This window comes from Microcaecilia unicolor, chromosome 12 (assembly GCF_901765095.1).
Source record: "Microcaecilia unicolor chromosome 12, aMicUni1.1, whole genome shotgun sequence".
In the NCBI taxonomy this organism is placed as follows: Eukaryota; Metazoa; Chordata; class Amphibia; order Gymnophiona; family Siphonopidae; genus Microcaecilia; species Microcaecilia unicolor.
This window is the reverse complement of record NC_044042.1, coordinates 39,328,131-39,347,063: the sequence shown is the minus strand read 5'-3', so window position 1 is coordinate 39,347,063 and position 18,933 is coordinate 39,328,131. Positions and strand designations below refer to the sequence as shown.

At 43.8% G+C, this 18,933-nt stretch overlaps 1 protein-coding gene across 1 annotated transcript in view; it reads right to left on the bottom strand.

Annotated features, from left to right (window-relative positions):
- The window catches only part of DLAT (dihydrolipoamide S-acetyltransferase), a 51,218-nt gene extending 42,354 nt beyond the window's left edge, over window positions 1–8,864 (bottom strand). Inside the window, exons 1-3 of the mRNA XM_030220629.1 lie at window positions 8,566–8,864; window positions 4,310–4,411; window positions 3,598–3,722 (exon numbers count right to left, since the gene is read on the bottom strand). Coding sequence (XP_030076489.1) covers window positions 3,598–3,722; window positions 4,310–4,411; window positions 8,566–8,754 — 416 coding nt within the window. The 5' untranslated portion in view covers window positions 8,755–8,864. The remainder of the gene's footprint in view (window positions 1–3,597; window positions 3,723–4,309; window positions 4,412–8,565) is intronic.
- Between the last annotated feature and the right edge of the window lie 10,069 nt (window positions 8,865–18,933).

Sequence of the window (18,933 nt, the reverse complement as noted above, 5' to 3'; positions counted from 1 at the left end):
CGATGTTAGTACTAAGTAAAGTCTTTCTTTCTGTGCATTAAATAAGGACAATAGTAAGATGTTCTGGGATTGATAGTTGAGAACAATTCTTTCCAGGTTCTACTATACGAAAGTAAGACTTTTAGTTCTCAGAAGTCATGAAGTTATAGCTCAACCTATGAACAGACAAGCAAACGCTGCACAAAGGTGATGTCCTGGAGAAAAATATGGAGCTTTTACTAGTTTTGAAACAACCGCAAGGGTGGAAGAAAACAAAGTATCAAGAGACCTCAATTCCAGCAGTATACAGTTTAATCAACAAGTCCCAGTCATGTCAACTCAACAAAACACAGTCTTTGTTTCAGCTAAAAAAAGCCTTCAACATGAGTCAACTGCTGAGTCTTCACTTGTATTAAAATATGAATGAGTAAATGTGTACTACTTATCACGTTTGCCGCTACTTGAAGAAAAGTCACATATGGGGAAACTACAACCAATGTTCTCACCAACAAGTGAAGACTCGGCAGGTGACTCCTGATGAAGAATTTTTTTTAGCTGAAACACAGACTGTGTAGAGTTGACATGACTGGGACTTGATGATTAAACTATATACTCCTGGAATGGAGGTCTCTTGATACTTCAATTTCTTCCACTCTTGTGGTTGTTTCATTCAGATTTTCCTGTGGAAGTCTTTGGCTTTCTCCTTGGGATTTGGGCTTTTACTAGCTTTGCCTGTTTGTTCTCTTTCACTGCCAACCAGAATACATACCAACTGTGGGTTGGAAATTTGCTCAGGGTCCCTTCTGAGCTATAGAAATAAAGCTGATGATGCCAGCAAAAACCCTACCTAGCTGTCCTCTCTCTCTCGTGCCATGCAATATTGAGCATGCAGTTTTCAATGTGATTTAAAACTTTTCTCCCTAAATGTGGGTATATAACGATTCAGAATTTTAATCACATTAAGAGAAGGAATTCCTGGGGCAAAAAATCAAATGTGTAGATAGCACTTTCAGATTTGTTATGCACACTTTTCCAGAAATAACCTACCTGTAGGAAAAGCACTTGCAAATGACTGTGTAGACTTTGCCCCAGCAATCATTTTCAAAGGGAAACATGCATGCATGTTCCCTTTGAAAGCTGGGACAAAGACAACAAGTAAAATGTACGTGCAGACAAATATTTGCAAATTACACTTTAAGGGTTATAAGGCACAGCTGACAGCTAGCCACACAGGGCCTAATTTATCAATTCTTTTTTTACTTGCACAAAATAGAAAAAAAAAGAACAAAAAAATTATAAACTAGAATGATAGTTATGTGTAGGCCAAAAAAGTGATAGCAAAAATCTGTTATCATGTAAAAAATGAACAAGATGCTTGCTGATAAGCAAATTCTGTCTGCTGCTTTAGTGTTACCAGGTCTTCAGCTTCAGTACAGGTGTTCAGAGTAGAAACTTGCATGGGAATGAGGTTTGCGGGGTTCCCGTGGGGATGGAAACAATTCCTGCGGGGTTCCTGTGGAAGTGTATGATGCACTTGCGCCAGCCTCTCACCTACTGAGTACCAAGTTCTTTGAGTTCTCTCTCTTTCTGCTCTTCCTTGCTTTAACAGCACAGATGTGGAAAGCCTCCATTAAGGAGGTGGTAGAGACAAAAATGGTGATGGAATTCAAAAAGGCATGGGATGAACACAGAGGATCTCTAATTAGAAAATGGAAGTTATAAAAAGCCTAAACTTAAATGGCTGCATGTGTGTGGATGTGTCGAGTGATGCTTAGATGGCGACTCCGGTTGTGATGAACTAGGGCCGATACCGGGTAGACTTATATGGTCTGTGTCTTATATATGGCAATCTGGTTTAGGGGGCTGGAAAGGGCTTAGAGAGCAACTTTAGCGGCTGGAACATGAGGACAATGCTGGACAGACTTTTACGGTCTGCAGGGTCGCCAAGAGACAAAGCTGGGCCCGGGGCAAACACCCCCCCCCCCCCCCCACTGCCCTGCTTACTTGTCCTGCTCCTGTGAACAACAAACTTCCCCAGGGCCAGGTGCTAGTACTGCTCTCCTGTTCCTGTGCGCAGCAGAGCAGACTCCTTCATTCCTTCCTGCTGCGTCCAAAGAGGCTGTTTGGACACAGCAAGAAGGAAGTAATCTGCTCTGCGGCGCTGCCGCGCACAGGAACAGGAGAACAATGCTAGCACCGGGCAGGCCCCCCTTGGATGACACGCCCTGGGAATTTTGCCCCCCCCACCCCCACCCCCCTCTTGGCGGCCCTGACGGTCTGTGTCCTGCAAATGAGAAGACAAATAGGCTGAAGAGAGCTTCAACAGCAACTCCAGCAGTGGGAGAATAAAGGATAAGACCAGGCAGACTTCTATGGTCTGTGTCCCAGAAACGCCAAAAAAAAGACCATAATCAAATATATAATATCACGTTCATTGTAGATTTAATTATGAATTGATAATGAGTGTGACTATTGGGCAGATTGGATGGACCGTTCAGGTTTTTATTTGCCGTCACTTACTATGTTACTGTCGATCCTCTCTGCTCCCAGGCTGATGCGCCGACCACAGCTCTGACACAGGTACAAGCATCAGATATCACTTGACCTACTGGTGCATGCATGTGGCAACCTCTCAGCAGACAGTGCCAGTGAATCAGAGACAAGTCTTACATGTGCGCACCAGAGTATTCCAAGCTCCAACTTTCGTTCCTTCCTTGCTTGCAGTGCTGCGGCTCAAACCCAGAGAGAGACTGAGCGAGCCGACTGGAATTTTTTTTTGTGTACCATTAAATTCTTGTAGGACTGAGTAGGGACAGGTTAAATTCTTGTGGGGATAGTTGAGGATGGGTATGATTTCTGTCCCTGTGCAACTCTCTACCTCAGAGTGTTCTTAGGAGGCTAGTACCTTTCCTATAACAGATTTTATTTTAAATTGCCTAGCTGATTTTGCGCTCCCAGTTATTTAAATTGGAAACAAATTTTTGTACCTGTACTTTGGGTATCAGGCGAGTTCCCACCCACCAATTCCCCTCAAGACAATTCCCACCAATGACTTTCCCCCCCTGGTCATTTCCCACCCTCTCTAGCCTATTTTTTTTTTTTTTTAACCGATAGTAACTTCTTTCTTGTATCGGGTCCCATAAGCTCTGGTAATTTGTTATAAATCGTAATCAGTGTGTTGTTTTGAGGGGCTGAATTAGATTGAAACCTTGGGGGCACTGCCTCCCCCCCACCCCCCAATATGAACTGCAGTTTGTATTTATCTATTTACTTATTTATGACATTTAGATCCCAGATTAAATTAGGTTGAAACCTAGTTTTGTTTTTTTTTGGGGGGGGTGCAGTTTGTACGGTACTGGCCCCCTCAAACATTCTGGAAGAGGAAAGGGAGGGAGATTACTTGTCCTAGTGTGTTTTGTATTTTTGGGGTTATAGGTGGGAATTGTCCTCCCTGGTGTGGTGGGAATTGGTTCAGTGGGAATTGTCCTAGGTGGGAATTATCCAGGTAGGAACTGACCTAGAACCGTACTTTGACCCAGTGAAAACACACAGTACATGGTTTTACATATCAAATATAGCCACTGTATTAGCACTCAAACATAACAAGTGTAGGCTTACTTTTCAACAGTGATACATATAATGGAACCAATTGGAATATCTCGCGTTCCTTCTGGAAATAGAATCTTGGCCAGGTAGCATTCTTCCAGACACTCAAACCCCACAGTTGCTTTGTCTGTCTCCACCTTTTTGTATTAAAATAAATGATATTATAATAAGAAAAGCTAAGAAAATATATAAATAGGTACACAGCATATCTGATTGTATGGTCTTTCACCATTGCTAGTTGTAAAAACAACTGTTTCTGCTCTCCTGGAAATAAACATGTCGGGGCGAAGAGGCATAAAATCTGGCAGCTCTAATAATGGGAGCTCTCTTAAAGTCTTTCTTGATTTTTTTCCCCCAGTATATAAAAAGCCCAATTTTTAACCAACTAAAAACAGACCAAAATCTAAACGATGGTGGACAGAAAGTGTCCACTTTTCCTCTATGCCACTCAAACTTGTTTAAACAATTAATATTCTAAAAGAAATGATCTGGTAGCATCAAAGAGACCCAAAAAGTAAACTATTAAAATACAGAAGCATGTAACTAATTTTTTAAAAACCTTTTAGAAGAATGAATACCCTTGAACAATACTGCAAGGCTTTAATTTCATTCACGCAACTGCTTATGACACTGAAACGTAGTGGCAATGTATACTAATTGCAGCAAATGTTGAATATTATTACTTCAAAAATCAAAGTGGAATTTTCTACTTTTCCACACTCACCTCTGCTATCAGATCTCCCTCCATGATTTTGTCTCCTTCCTTCTTTTCCCAGCGAGCTATACTTCCCATCTGCATTGTGGGGGAAAGAGCAGGCAAAGGCACCTAGAAAACAACACATTTTAAATAAAAAATTGCCAAACTGCCACCTTCTTCTGTTCAGGATGGATTTATTTTATTGTTTAATTTGATTCAATATACCAGTTTGTCCCTAGTAGAGAAATACTGAACTAGCACTGAAGAGTAGGCATACACTTTGCGCTATTCTGAGGGGAAAAATCAGAGGCTCAAAAACCTTCATGTCTATAGTTCATTTGCCACTGGAGAAGTCCTAGGCTTTCCTAATATCATAATTTGCATTTCACTTCTTTTCATCTATGTACTTTTTTGAAAGGTAGCAGAATTCCATTTGTAATATCAAATTTCCCTTTAACCAATGGCATTCAATTATATTAAGAAAGAGCATTTTTGTTTACTGAAGGGCACCATTTGCTCTATGCTACCTATCACCAATGTAATACAGGTAGACAAAAGGGCCATTTTCAAAGCACTTAGACTTACAAAGTTCCATAGGTTACTATCCAGCTCATTTTCGAAAGAGAAGAGCGCCCATCTTTCGACGCAAATCGAGAGATGGGCGGCCTTCTCTCAAGGTCGGCCAAATCGGCATAATCGAAGGCCGACTTGGCCGTTTCTCAACTGCTTTCTGTCGTGGGGACGACCAAAGTTCACGGGGGCGTGTCAGCAGTGTACGGAAGGTGGGACAGGGGCGTGGTTAACAGATGGCCGTCCTCGGCCGATAATGGAAAAAAGGCCGCCCTGAGAAGCATTTTGCCAACTTTACTTGGTCCCTTTTTTTCAAGGCCACGCCTCGAAAAGGTGCCCGAACTGACCAGATGACCTCCCCTTACTCCCCCAGTGGTTACTAACCTCCTCCCACCCCCAAATGTGATTAAAACATTACTTATCAGCCTCTATGCCAGTCTCAGATGTTATACTCATGGGCCGATGACCAGAAGCCCCACGCTGTTCCAAACAGCGCTCTAAAATTAGCGCCGGAACTGTGCGGGGCTTTAAATTCCCTATGATCAGAGCTAATAGCATGCAAATTTAAGCACACTATTAGCTCTGATCATAGGGGTACTTCTGTGAGAGGATTGTGCCTGAGCACGCACCCAAGCAAGGCACAACCTCCCGCAAAAGTTTTGTCAGGTCCTATCAAACCTAAGCCCCCCCACCCCCACAATGTAAAAACCCCGGTGGTCCAGTGGGACTGCTAGCTTCATCCCTTCCCCCCTCCCCCCCAACATGAATGAAAATGTCCTGGTGGTCCAGTGGGACCGCTAGCTTCACCCCTCCCCACCCGCCAACATGAACTAAAGAGGAACCCAAATTATAGCTACGTAATGCAAGATTCCACATTAGGAGTCACCGACCAAGAAAGGGATTTAGGTGTCATTGTTGATAATACGTTGAAACCTTCTGCTCAGTGTGCTGCGGTGGTAAGAAAGCAAAAAGAATGTCAGGTGTTATTAGGAAAGGAATGAAAAGCAAAAATGAGGACGTTATAATGCCTTTGTATCACTCCATGGTGCAACTGCACCTCAAATATTGTGTTCAATTCTTGTCACCGCATCTCAAAAAAGATATAGTGGAATTAGAAAAGGTGCAGAGAAGGGCGACGAAAATGATAAAGGGGATGGAACGACTTCCCTATGAGGAAAGGCTAAAGCGGCTAGTGCTCTTCAGCTTGGAGAAAACGGCTGAGGGGAGATATGACAGAGGTCTACAAAATAATGAGTGGAGTGGAACGGGTAGACATGAAGCGTCTGTTAACTCTTTCCAAAAATACTAGGACTAGGGGGCATGCAATGAAGCTACAAAGTAGTAAATTTAAAACTAATCGGGGAAATGTTTTCTTCACTCAGCATGTAATTAAACTCTGGAATTCGTTGCTAGAGAATGTGGTAAAGGCTGTTAGCTTAGCGGGGTTTAAAAAAGGTTTGGATGGCTTCCTAAAGGAAAAGTCCATAGACCACTGTTAAAATGGACTTGGGGAAAATCCACTGCTTATTTCTAGGATAAACAGCATAAAATGTTTTGTACTTTTCTGGAATCTTGCCAGGTATTTGTGACCTGGATTGGCCACTGTTGGAAACAGGATGCTGGGCTTGATGGACCTTTGGTCTGTCTCAGTATGGCAATACTTATGTACTTACGACCTGGTGGTCCAGTGAACTGCTATTATCCCCCTCCCACAGCCTACTCTCTCTGTTGTAGTAATTGAAGGAGGAAGAGACTACTCCTTCCTTCCTCTTCAGGCACCTCCTCAATATGGCAGCGCTGTGCCCGGTGCAGGGCTTAACTAAGGGGGGGTGGTTACCGGTCCCACTGGATCACCAAGGTTTTTGTTTTGGGGATGGGGGGTTTAGGTGTGACACGTCCGGGAGAAAATCCCTGACCTATCAAACATCTTCAGTGGGTCTCCCCCATTCTTCTCTTACTGGCAAACTCTAATGCCAGCTCCAAGCTGGCATAGGGTTTGCAGCAGGAGCAGGGCCCTTGTTTGGCATGCTGCCTGCTAATCATCAGGGAGGAATGCAGAGACCCTCATTTGCATGCATTTGCATGCGACTAACGATCACAGCTAGTGAGCACGTTGTTTCACATGCTGGCTAGCTCTGATCATCAGGCAGAAGCAAACGTGGGCACTAGTAGGCTGCTACTGACCTCTAGCACCTGCGTTTGATTTTGATCATCTGGCTGTCAGTCCATTAGAGCAGCATGCAGGTCCCTGGAATAGTCTAGTGGTGGGTGAAGTGCACTGCAGGCAGGTGGACTCATGCCCATACTTCCCCTACCAGTTAACACTTGTGGTGGAAACTGTGAGGCCTCCAAAACAGAAACCCACTGTACCCACATATAGGTGCCCCCTTCACCTATAAGGGCAATTGTAGTGGTGCAGTCAGGAGTAGTGGGTTTTTGGAGGCTCAGCCGACAAGATAAAGGAGCAACAGTGAGATGTGTACCTGGAAGCTTTTTTGTGAAGTCCACTGCAGTGCCCCCTAGGGTGCCCCATTGTTGTCTTGAGATGTCTATGTGGCCAGTCTACTAAGAACGCTGGCTCCTCCTACATCCCAATAGCTTGATTTTGTGCGTTTTTCACTTGGCCTTTTTTTTTTTTATCGAAAATGGACCAAAAAGATAAACACAGAGCACAAAAACATCAAATAGCCATTTTCGGAAAAAAAAAAAAGATAGACATTTCTGTTTTGGAAATGGCTATATTCCCCGCTTTTTAGACACCATATCGAAAATAATCCTCCACGTAACTTTGTAAGTCTAAGTGTTTTGAAAGTACACCTCAAAGTCTAATTTCCTAATATGCATGGGCAAAATCACCCTTAGCGCTTTCTGCCCTGACCTACTGAAGAGTGCATAGTTCTCAAAAGATTGCCACAATTTAATTCAATAAGTCCAATAAAAAGATATCATGCACAACCTCTTTGTTAACCTTCCTTTTCAAGCATCTAAATGGATTAATACAATTTTCTGAAAGCAAATGCAATCTCATTATCATAGAGCTCCCTCATCCTCACCTATCACAGATCTTCTAGGGCAGCTCTTACCAATCTTTTTGGTAGCTATAACCTCATGATGGCAGCCAAATAAAATTGTGTGCCACCCTCCCTCCCAAGGAGGTGCAGAATAATGATATATCACTCAGGGTTTTTTTTTTTTTGTTGAATTTGTACCCCACGCTTTCCCACTCATGGCAGGCTCAATGCGACTTACATATTGTATACAGGTACTTATTTGTACCTGGGGCAATGGAGGGTTGAGTGACTTGCCCAGAGTCACAAGGAGCTGTCTGTGCCTGAAGTAGGAATCAAACTCAGTTCCTCAGTTCCCCAGGACCAAAGTCCACCACCCTAACCACTAGGCCACTCCTCCACTTGACCACCTCATTGACTCTTGGGCAAAAAACTATCAGGGAGGGAGGGAGGCATCATCTCACCTGATGCTGGAATAGTCACCCCATTTTTTCACTGATCCTCCTGAAATAAGGATCTTGTCAATCCCCCTCCCTTTCAACTAGCAAAGAGACAGGTGGGAGTGGGAGAGTCCTGCCACTGATCTCCTACCACTCAAGCCCTAAACGTCAAGGAGGGGGAGTAAAGTACTCGTCTCTGATCTTTGCCCTACGGGTTAGGAACGATTTTATGGCACCCAGAAGAAAAGTACGCAACCTCTCTCACCTTCTGATGGGGCGGCAGGCTGTACCACCTCCTGACAGGCCCAAGTCCCAGGCTGCTCCGGAGTAGGGGAGCATCACCGGTCCGCAGGCGAATCATACCGGCATGATACCGCCGGAGCCTCCCAGCCAGCCAGGGCTTTGGAGTCAGGCAGCGGGCGCAGGGCCGCAGACGCAAAACCAAGCGGAGCATGACAGGACGGAGCAGGGGAAAATACGAGCTAGGAAGGGAACCACAACCACCACCGCCCTCACCCCGCTCTCTCCGCCTTCCACAATGACCTCTCTCTCCGGGCGGCGCGCCTATAGCTTTACGACAAACGCTCGCCCACCACCAGCTGTCGCAGAAGAGTGTCGTAAACGCGCGGAGGTGACTGCGCGCTTGAGCATAAGACAAGTAGAGAATGAATGGAGCGCGTGCCGTGCGCGAGACGGGGGGGCGGAGTTTCAGATTACTGCAAGCACAGACGGTAACTGTCAGTGTCTGATGCCTAAGTGTTAATCGAGTACATTTTAAAAAGCCCTAAAGACGGGTACATAGTCTAAAAGCAAATGTATACGTGTAGGTATCTAGTTTAGAAAATGTGACTTGTATATAAGTATATTTTTTATACGACCCGAGTGGAGAGATACTGATGGAAAATATCTCAAATCATCAGACCAAAATTCTCCAATATCATTATTGGTCCATTTTTTTTTAAATCAAATAATGAGTCGTTTTTCATTGCGGACCATAGCGCCTGGTCTCTACTCCAGTAATTAGTACACTGGGAACCAGCCTCTCTCGATCTGGGATGCACTGGGCAGGGCAGGGTGCTGCTATATTGAAGGGGACGCTGGATGAGGAGGAAGTGTTCTACACCACGAGTTGGGGGGGGGGGGGGGTTGTGGCTTTTTTTTTTTCAGTGTGAGGGGGTCATGGAGGGGCTGGAGATACCACTAGGGCTTTTTTATTGGGAGGGGGGACCTCCAGCCCCTGTATCGCTGTTGGGGGGCTTAGGGGTGGCACTAGGCCACCTGGACCGAAGGGATGGCAGAGATCCGGGTTTCCCACGGACCTCCATCTCCTGCGTTTGACGGGTCGAGGCTTTCGACAGCCCAGACCTGTAAAACTAGTGCGGGATGATACAGGCACAATCCTACCGCACTTTACCCCTATAGCGCTAATAGCGTGCCTAAATTAGCATGCTATTAGTGCTTATCATAGGGGCGTTATAGCCCTGTGCTGTTCCAGTGCTATTTTTAGAGCAGTTTGGAAAAGCGCAGGACTTCTGATCATCAGCACATGAGCTTCTGAAGTCGTTTTCGTCTATCAACAGAAGATTAGTCTGGTGAAATTGAGTGTTTTGAATATCGTGTAGTATTTTGTAAATTAATATGCAATTTGCAATCATCTGTATCACATGTTAACACCCACACTAGAGCCCTCTCAGCATTCTGCGCAAGCGCACCATAACCTGCACATACATCCGGCAGAAAGTGCACAGTGGTCTTTATTCTATAAGCCACTGATTAACTACTATCTGATACAAGTACAGAGTGTGAATAAATTAATAAATAAATAAAATATGGACGCTGGGCCTTGGGAGCAAAGGGTAATTTTATAAACTAGACGCTAACATTTACATACACAGGGGACAAGGTTTTTTAATATTTGTATGTTGACCTCAGTGAGCTGGCACCACTGATTACTCTGGCCAGTGTCCAAGGGAAGTGCTATTTATTTACGTATTGTCCATAACTAACAAAAGTAAAGGTTGCCACAAGCAGAATAGAAAACACTCAGCAGCAATTTCAACAGTTCCTAGACTGATCAGATTACAGGGAAGTGCAATTTCAAAGGACCCATATATAGCAACATCCCCTCTGTGGGCTCCCCAGCACTGATTTTAACTCCCAGTAATTCCTGCATTGAGCTGAAATAGCTGGGCTGCAAACTGAATGCCTGTAAAATCCCACAGTGGATAAATAGATTGGGGTTTGTCTCAGCCTCTGTAGCTGCAAACCCTGGTCTAGCTCAAACCTAAGTGATCTGTTTACATACATCAGTTGCATGTCAATCCCTCCTGTTATTTTGTTGCTAAGTTTATAGTTGCATATTACATGTTGTTATATACATGTTGTTATATTTGTGTAACGTGACGTTACCCATAACCAGTGGTTCTCAGCCCAGTTGATATCCTGAATATTTTCCTGGAGGAAAAGTCCATAGTCTGTTATTGAGATGGACAAGGGGGAAGCCACTGCTTGCTCCAGGAGTGGTAGCATGGAATGTTGCTACTAATTGGGTTTCTGCCAAGTACTTGTGACCTGGATTGGCCACTGTTAGAAGCAGGATACTGGGCTAGATGGACCAGTATGGCTATTCTTATGTTCTTATGAGGTAGATCTGCACAATGCAAGGCCACATTTAAAATTCTCTGTTTGGAGCAGGGGGGGCAAAATTTCCTGGGCCTGGTGCTGCAAGCTTCTTCTTGCTGCCTGCTTCCAGGTCTGTCCTCCCCTGCTCCTGCGTGGTGCCTAGGACCTGGATGATTGCATTAGCGGAATATCATGTTAATGCAATCATCTGGGTCCTGACTCCTAGCACGGACAGCAGCAGGAGAGGACAGACAGTGGGAGCAGGCACGCAGGAAGCAGCTTGCCAGGTCCAGGTCCCCTCTTGGAGGCAAAGAAAAGTAAGGGGGCAGGTGGGAGCGGCTGTGCGAATTGGGGGGGGGGCAGCTTGCGGCAGTCCAATTCTGCTCTGGACCCAGCTTTGTCTCTCTGTGGCTCTGCTTTGCTTAACACAAGACAGTCTCTACTTCAGAAAGCAGGTAAAAGCTTGGCTCTTCAACTGGGACTTTAATGGAAGTAACTAGCTTGCTAGTCACATACACACAGTGACACCAGCTGCACATATTATAGCAGGGAATGTTTATCCACTCCTACCTTAAGATAATGTTCAAGCACCTTTCTGACTTCACATGCATATAAGTTTGCTGTTATAAAATATTAGCTTAGCACCCAGATTTTTGGTGACTAATTTTTAGCACTCTTTATAGAATTGTGCTCATCGAGGGAAATCGGTTTTCAGATGGCCAATTTTTGTATATCGTTACTGTCCTCCCTAAATTGTTGGGGACCTGTATATTATTTGTATAGAGCTACACTCACCAGTGATGCTACCTAGAGGATACACTCTAAATATTTTATAGATTAATTTTGAATCTTCCTTTCCTAAATATTAAAAAAAAAAAAAGCTCTTAAAACTTTGTTGTTTCAGCAGGTCTTTAGAGTGCTTGGATGCCTGAGTTTCTGTATGAGGAGAAATTAGATCTTACCTGCTAATTTGCTTTCGTTTAGTCCCTCCAGATGGGTCCAGACTGATGCGTTATGCACTTCTACCAGCAGATGGAGACAGAGAACCTTAACTCTTGAGTGAGCCTATAACTAGCCTGTGCAGTCCTAAGAGTGTCAGTATTTTTCAGTCTCCAGCAGATGGTGGACATGGTAAGCCTGTGCACTCTGGATTGGTTTGGTAGACCTGGGGTCTACTATCCTTCTTTCACTTTTGAAAAAAAAAAACCCCAAAGATGAGCTTCAGGAACTCATTTTTGAGGATTCCGCTGTCTAAAACTTGGTCAAGTGGGTCTTTGAGAGTGGTCAGTTGCCTGAGTTTCTTTATAATTTTACTCTTCCCTTTCTTCTTTGTTACCCTCATTCTCTTATGTTTTAATTTTGTAAACTGCTCTGCTGTTGCCTTAAGGGCAGTATATCACATACCTTTAATAAATAAATAACATTATTTATTTTGAAGGCTATTTTAAAGCTGTCTACATGCGTAAATGATGATTAATGTGCATCAGCAGACTGCTTGAAAACTGCTCTATCTTAGGATAGCTAAAATTATACCTGTTGTTTAAAACACACCTGCTTTTAACTACATTTTAGAATAAGTGTTTCTGAGATGTTGTTTTTTGGGGTGGGGGGGGAGGCAGGATCAGAAACTAATCCAAATGTGTATTTTTATGTACATATTTATTTAAAACATGTTTATATATCGCCTATTCAATTTTCTTAGCAGATTACAATAAAGTGTACATAATCAGCAGGCAAGCATAATAAACAGCACAACATCAATTATAGGTCATACAAAAAAACTGTACATAAGCTTACTCAAAAAACATTTTAATTCTTTTTCTAAAATCCAACGTAACCTGCATAGTTCTAAAATCAATTGGCAAACTATTCCATAACTTAGGTTTCTGAAAGGAAGCAGCTCTCATATGAGTTGTTGTATAATTCATCATTTCTGACAGAACCTTCAATAAGACATGGTCTTGAGACTACAATAAAACTTTAGAGGACATTTCCGGATCTATTCACATTATTTTCCACACTTAACACAAAGAGCAGATGCAAAAATCCATGGGTGCTTTGTATCCGTAGCAAGCTTGAAAAGGAAAGTACGCACAAACTTTCTCTTTGATACTTGGTGCAAAGTCCAAATGTACAAAAAGTGGAGCGTCTGAAAACTGCCCCCCTTATGTGAGTAACCTTTGATAAACCGATACCAGTCCAGCAGAGATTCTTCATGGGCAGGTAGAAAATAAAATGGAGTTGCATATACTTTGTATATGCAATAGGAAGAAATGTTATAAAATGTAAGCAGACATTCTTATTTCCATAACAAAATAACACTAGGAATGAAAACTATTTTGTTGGGTGTTGTAGGGTTTTCAACATGATATAAAACATAGAACCAATCTATAGAAAATGAAGAGAATATAGTACACTATGTATATTATAAAGACTTGCACAACGTGTAAAAATATAGATTGTTCTGTGACAATGATCTACGCTGGTAAAAAAAATACTTCAAAACATTTACAAAAAGGGCACATTAATACAAAGTAAGAGGAACAAAGCTCCATTTTCTTGTTGAGATCCAAGACAATGGTGAGCCACGCATTCACAGGGTGTAAGCCAGATAATGTATTTATAGTCCATTTATTTAAATCCTTCTAGAAAACTGGTCCTATTTACAGCAGATTTTTTAAAAATTATTTATTTATTTATGACATTTTTACCCCACATTAGCCCGAGAGTGACCATTACAATCATCTCTGCTTTGCAGAAATACTATTCGGGCAACAGAGGACCAGAGAGAACCAGGACTGAAAACTCTCACAAGTCTTCTGCTCCTTGGGCTGAGATCAAGTGTTCTGTCAAACGCTTGGATTGGACTTAAGGTGGAAGCCATAGAGAGAACAAAAAACGTTACGTCTACCACATGATGGACTGTAATATACCTGACAACTCTGATTCAGATTAAAATTCAGGGCCTCTTTTACTAAGGCACGCTATCGTTTTTAGCGCGCGCTAATATTCAGGGTGTGCTAAACGTTAGAGATGTCCATAGAAATAAATGGACATCTCTAATGTTAAGAATGCCCTAAATGGTAGCACGCACTAAAAACGCTAGCTCGCCTTAGTAAAAGAGGCCCTTAGTGATGCTGAGACTGTTGAGTCCCATTGTTTTAACAGTTTTGCCACTTCTCAACTAGAAATATCACTTATATTGCCTGAACCAAAATAATTATGCTTTGAATGATAATTTTAGTGTTACATCATCTGAGAGGAGCAAAACATTTGATATTTCAGATCTTTGGTATCCTACTTTTATACTTTTTTAAAATTTTAACCTTAAGTTTTAATGAGTTTTTAACCAAAATCAAAGATGGTTGCCAAGGTCTTCATCAGTTTCCTTGGGAGAAGAAGATGTTCCAACCATATTATTCTCTAGATTCCCATATTTATTGATCAGTTGCCGCTATATATGTTTTTTGCTGCAATTTAGGAATTATATTTAAAATGAGAATTGCTTTTATTTGAAAATGACAGAAAAATTTGTTGCAAAAAATTGTGGGAGGTTTTTCTGACTAGTAATGATCTTTATTGTAGCTCATTGCTTACCATTTTAAGGTGACTGAGCCCTTGAAGTCTTTTCCTCCCTTTATTTAATTAATGGTGCTATATTGGTGAGGGATTTGACTTTGGCTTACATCTATTGTTGTCGTCAGTTCTTAAATATTGGTTAACAATGGTGCTACCATAGGGATAATTATGAATTCTTAGGGCAACTTTCATTTAAGGGAAAGGGGATGGAATTTGATAAACCACCTTTCTATGGTTACAATCAAAGTGGTTTAGATATTGTATACAGATACTTATTTTGTACTTGGGTCAATGGAGGGTTAAGTGACTTGCCTAGTGTCACCGAGAATTGAACCCAGTTTCCCAGGTTCTTAGCCCACTAACCATTAGGTTACTCCTCTTCTGACTCTTCCCGTTTGCCAGAGCAGAAAACTGGGATTAGTGGAGTAAGAGGGACCCAGAGCAAAGCAACAGACAAAGATTAAGGAGGTAATTCTATAAAACATCCTATATAATAATTCTCACCTCCAACGTTCTGTGCCTGGGACCGTGGCTCCCTAGGCTGGAGGTGGTCTGCTAGGCAGACACGCACTGATGTCACTGACGTCATGACAGCTGATTCCAAGGCAAGGGGAGGAGTAGGTTTCCCTACTCCTCCGCTTGCCTCGGAATCATCTGTCACCCCCCGCGCTACGGCCCCCTCGACCCCCCCTCCGCAAACCTGTTGCCCCCCCCCCCGACCGCCGAAAACCGCCCCCCGCCGTCGTCAGATGCACGCAGAGGAACTTCCAGAGAAGATGAGGAAGGAACGCGAAGGGCACAACAACACTTTGGCTGACGGGGGTTTGGGTCCCCCGTCAGCACAGGTAGTGCAGAACGACGGCGGCGGGGGGCGGTTTTTGGCAGTCCAGGGAGGGGGGGGCCACAGGTTCGCCGAGGGGGGGGGGGCGAGGAATTGCCTGCCTAGAGCCCGTTTCCTTGCCTTCAGAAACGGGCCTTTTTTACTAGTTTTCTATATGTAAATCTTAGAACGTAAGAACATATACTGGGAGAGACCGAAGGTCCAAGTACCTGGCAAGATCCCAGAACAGTAAAACAGACTTTATATTCTTTATCCCAGAAATAAGCAGTGGATTTTCCAAAGTACATCTTAATAATGGCTTATGGACTTTTCTTTTAGGAAAGTATCCAAACATTTTTTTAACTCTGCTAACTGCTTTTATCACACTCTCTGGCAACAAATTCCAGAGTTTAATTGCACATTATTTTACACTAGTAAAAAAGGCCCGTTTCTGACACAAATGAAACGGGCGCTAGCAAGGTTTTCCTGGGAGTGTGTATGTTTGGGAGAGTGTATGTGAGAGTGACTGTTTGAGAGTCAGAGTGAAAGTGTGATTGTGTGAGAGAGAGAGCGTGAGTCTGGGTGTGAGTGTGTTTGTGAGAGAGTGTGTGTGTGAGAATGAGAGTGTGTGCAAGTGTGTATGTGAGACACAGTGTGAGTGAGACTGTGTGTGTGTGGGCAAGAGAGAGAGTGTGTGTGAGACACAGATTCTCTGTTTGAGTGAGTGTATGAGACCAAGCGAGTGTGTGAGTGACTGTGTGGCACATAGAGAGTGAATGTGATACAGTGTGAGACAGAGTGTGTGAGAGTGAGAGTCAGAAAGACATTGTATATCAGAGAGAGAGTGTGAGCCGTGCCCTCCCAATCCATGGCCATCTGTCCCCTCCATTCATCCTTTTCCAACAATTCCCCTCTCTCCCTGAGCCCTGCCCTCCCAATCAATGCCCATCCATGCTCCTCTGTCCCCTGCCCCTTCAATTCATCCCTTTTCAGCAATTCCCCTCTCTCCCTGAGCCCTGCCCTCCCAAACCATGGCCATCCATGTTTCTCTGTCTCCTGCCCCCTCCATTCATCCCTATCCAGCATTTTCCCTCTCTGCCTGAGGCCTGCCCTGCAATCCATATCCATCCATGCCCATCTGTCCCCTCCATTCATCCCTATCCAGCATTTCCCCTCTCCCTGAGTCCTGCCCTTCCAATCCATGGCCATCCATGCTCCTCTGTCACCTGGCCCCTCCATTCATCCCTATGCAGCATTTCCCCTCTCTGCCTGAGGCCTGCCCTGCAATCCATATCCATCCATGGCCATCTGTCCCCTCCATTCATCCCTATTCAGCATTTCCCCTCTCCCTGAGTCCTGCCCTTCCAATCCATGCCCATCCATGCTCCTCTGTCACCTGGCCCCTCCATTCATCCCTATCCAGCAATTGCCCTCTCTCCTTGAGGCCTGCCCTGCAATCCATATCCATCCATGCCCATCTGTCCCCTCTATTCATCCCTATCCAGCAATTTCCCTCTCTCCCTGAGTCCTGCCCTCCCAATCCATGGCCATCCATGCTCCTCTGTCCCCTGCCCCCTCCATTCATCCATTTCCAGCAATTCCCCTCTCTCCCTGAGCCCTGCCCTCCCAATCCATGCCCATCCATGCTCCTCTGTCCCCTGCCCCCTCCATTCATCCTTTTCTAGCAAGTCCCCTCTCTCCCTTCCATGCCCCCCCCCCCCCTCGCATCCATGCTCCTCTCTATCCCATGTCCCAGCCTGGCCCGCCCTCTTCTCCCCCCCCCCCCCCACCTTCGCATCCATGCATCGTTTTGTTTTTTTTTTTCTTCTTTTTCAATTTACCTCCGTGGCGTTTCCGGCAACAAAGCGTCAGGGAAGGAGGCGGCGCTCCCGACGTCTAGCTTTCCCTTCGCTGTGTTCCGCCTTCTTTTTAAGGCGGAACACAGCGAAGGGAAGGCTAGACGTCGGGAGCGCCGCCTCCTTCCCTGACGTTTCGCTTCCGGATTTGTTTGTTTTGTCGCGAGGGCGGGGCAGAGACGGCTGGCTGGCTTGAAGGCTTCACACCACGAATCCACGAACCCTTCAGCCTCAGCCTGGGAGTGACGTCAGATGGCTTCAAGGCTTCAGGCTTCAGGCTTCAAGGCTTCAGGCTTCAAGGCTTCATAGAACGTTGTCCTCAGAACGTTGAGGGTGCGTTTTATTATATTAGATGTGGAAAATCAGTATTATAATTTTTGTTTTGTTTTTTGGGGGGGGGGGGGGGGGGGGTTACGCATAGAAAAAAGGTACACCAGAAAGAAAGTCCCTACTTTTTTTGCTATCTGAGTGTAGGCATTCCCAAAGGGCAGAGTTATGACTACTTACCTTACCCAACATGCATGCACACATTTACATCTGTCTCAGGATAGTTCTGCCAGCCTATTTTATAAAGGCACACAGGTCATTTTGTTGCCTGTAAAAAAACAAAACAAAACACAGTATCTTCAAACCAACACTACTGAATGTATAAAGCCTGAGAAATGACAAATAATTGCTATATGTGCATATGACTGTTGTACCAGGAACCCGTGAGATCTAAAACTTTGTTTCTCTCAACACTATCCATTTCAATGTCAAATACATTTTCAATCAATAGTGCACATATCAATCCCAGACTGAGTGGGGAATTGAATCAGGAATGCAAAATCTTTTAGGAACAGTACAACACCCTGATGCGGAGCAGCAGGTTTGAAACGCGATTGTGTCGTGTTGCTGATTAGTTTTTGAAAGATAAGTGCATTCTTCTTTTGAATAATTTTTTTGTTCATAAATAATTTTTGCAGTAATGTGATTTGCAGAAAAGTGCATTTATTTGATATTGAGATAGACCAATGATTATATTACAGGATGGTACTGAGAGATCTCCCAGGCTTCTGATATGACTGTCCTATGCACATAAGACCTCTTTTACAAAGCTGCGCTACCGATTCTTGGTGCGGCAAATGAGAGGAAGCCCATTCAATTTCTATGGGCTTCCTCTCATTTGCCATGCAGGAATTGCTAGCGCGGCTTTGTAAAAGAAGCCCATATTTAGCAAATATTTGCCATTTCCCGGGCTTTATACATTCAAGAATGTTGGTTTAAAGATAATGTAATTGATAGACACCTTTTTTTAAGCCTCTTAAAAAGAGGCATAAAATAGAAACTGTTTTGAACTGGGTTTTTTTTAGGTACCCTGTTATGAAATGTTAGTGGGGGGAATTCAGTAAATGATGCCCAAAGTTAGGCTCTGGGATGATTCTGTAAAGGGCGTTCTGCATGGAACGACCTTTACAGAATACTAGCTTTGTGAGCATTTCTCACCTAACTTTGGGCCAGATGCACTAAACCTTAACGACCCTTTTAACGACCCTTTACTGACCCTTAACGAAGAAATTTTCAACTGTAGCATGCATCAAAGGCCATTTTCTGACGAAGCTAGCAGCTAACGAAACCAGAATGCAAACGAGAAACTACCATTAAAATGTTGACAATTCGGAATGTACTAACCATACCGACGATAGCAATGAATCACTTACCATCAGAAATTTAACGTGAGCTCAGACCTGTCATTAAGGCCTGAGCTGTCATCTCC